Here is a 1,178-nt window from a genome sequence, read left to right as displayed (position 1 = left end):
GGCAGCCGGGCGCGTCCCGGGGCCGGGGCTCCCGCGACCGCCGGGCATCGCTGCTCGCCGGGCGGAGCCAATGCGGGCCGGGGAGCGAGGGCCCGGGGTTTCTCCGGGTGTCCGGACTCTGGTTAACGACGAGAGGAGCCGTTCTCGGATGCGGCGCCCGCAGGCAGAGCCGCCCCGCCCCGCCGCCCCGCACGGCCCGCGGCGCTCGCTCCCACCCGGTTTGCGTGTCCGTGTGCTCTGCTCTGCTCTCACGGTTTATTCCTTTAGTCCGCCCCATCCCTCGGAGAAAAACTCTGAAACGAACGTTGTTCCTCACTCTRACTCTGGAATAAAAGCTTTATTTTTCAACCCGAAGAGCGCGCGTCTTTTCTTGCCTCGCTCTCCTTTCCCGTGCTTAGAGCGGGAGGGACGTCGGAAGGAAAAAAAGAAAAATTACGAGTGCAGTAACAACGAAAAGCTGTCGACGGTACGTTTCCCCCGGAAAGCGGGTCGCGAAACCGCGGCCCCGGGCAGCCCGGCGAGGGTGCGGGAGAGCGGGGCCGCTGCGCGCCCGGCCGCGGAGCCGCCTCGGCCAGCGGCCGCCTCCCGCGGCCGCGGCTCCTCGCGGGACTGCGTTACCTCCGATCTGATTTAAACGCCAACAAAAAAATATCCCCCAAACAAAATCTATCACGGGTTCATTTCTAAYGCTGTTTAAAAGGGGGGAGGCTTTTATTTATGATTCCCAGAAGCACCTTAACGATTAAAAATTAATGATCGAAGCACAAGCCTCTTTTGAATATTTCACTGTAGCATTTCAATGAGTGTCGAACATCAAACCTTAGACCGGGTCTCACCCTCCTCCCCCATTAGGAAAGGACCTTACACATACAGCCTTTTAATTGTAGGTCGTCGGGAAGCCAGAGTGCTCCCTCGGTCCGTGTTTTTCCAATCAGCCCCAATGATTTTTCCCCAATCAAATGTCCTTCAATAATAAATGCCCTTATGCCATTACATTATATTGTGGGTTTTGAAAATTTAAAATAAGGGTAATGCAATATTAATTGCCTACCCTGGTATAAAAACGGCAGAAGGCAATTCAGACGGCATCTTTTCTCCGCTGTCCGCTAGGATTTCAGCAGATCCTCCGTGAGGCAYGGTTGTTTGTGCTCCTGGGGTTTCCTGGGTTTGGCTCGGTT

General features: G+C 55.8%; 1 protein-coding gene across 1 annotated transcript in view; it reads left to right on the top strand.

Annotated features, from left to right (window-relative positions):
* Positions 1–634, top strand: part of POU4F3 (POU class 4 homeobox 3) — a 2,737-nt gene extending 2,103 nt beyond the window's left edge. The window contains exon 3 of the mRNA XM_085312659.1: positions 356–634. Within this exon, the coding sequence (XP_085168785.1) occupies positions 356–634 (279 nt within the window). The remainder of the gene's footprint in view (positions 1–355) is intronic.
* The last annotated feature ends 544 nt before the right edge of the window (positions 635–1,178 follow it).

Source organism: Rhea americana, unplaced genomic scaffold (assembly GCF_003343005.1).
Source record: "Rhea americana isolate MKP2758 unplaced genomic scaffold, rheAme1 scaffold_37, whole genome shotgun sequence".
In the NCBI taxonomy this organism is placed as follows: Eukaryota; Metazoa; Chordata; class Aves; order Rheiformes; family Rheidae; genus Rhea; species Rhea americana.
This window is presented reverse-complemented; position numbering and strand designations above follow the sequence as displayed.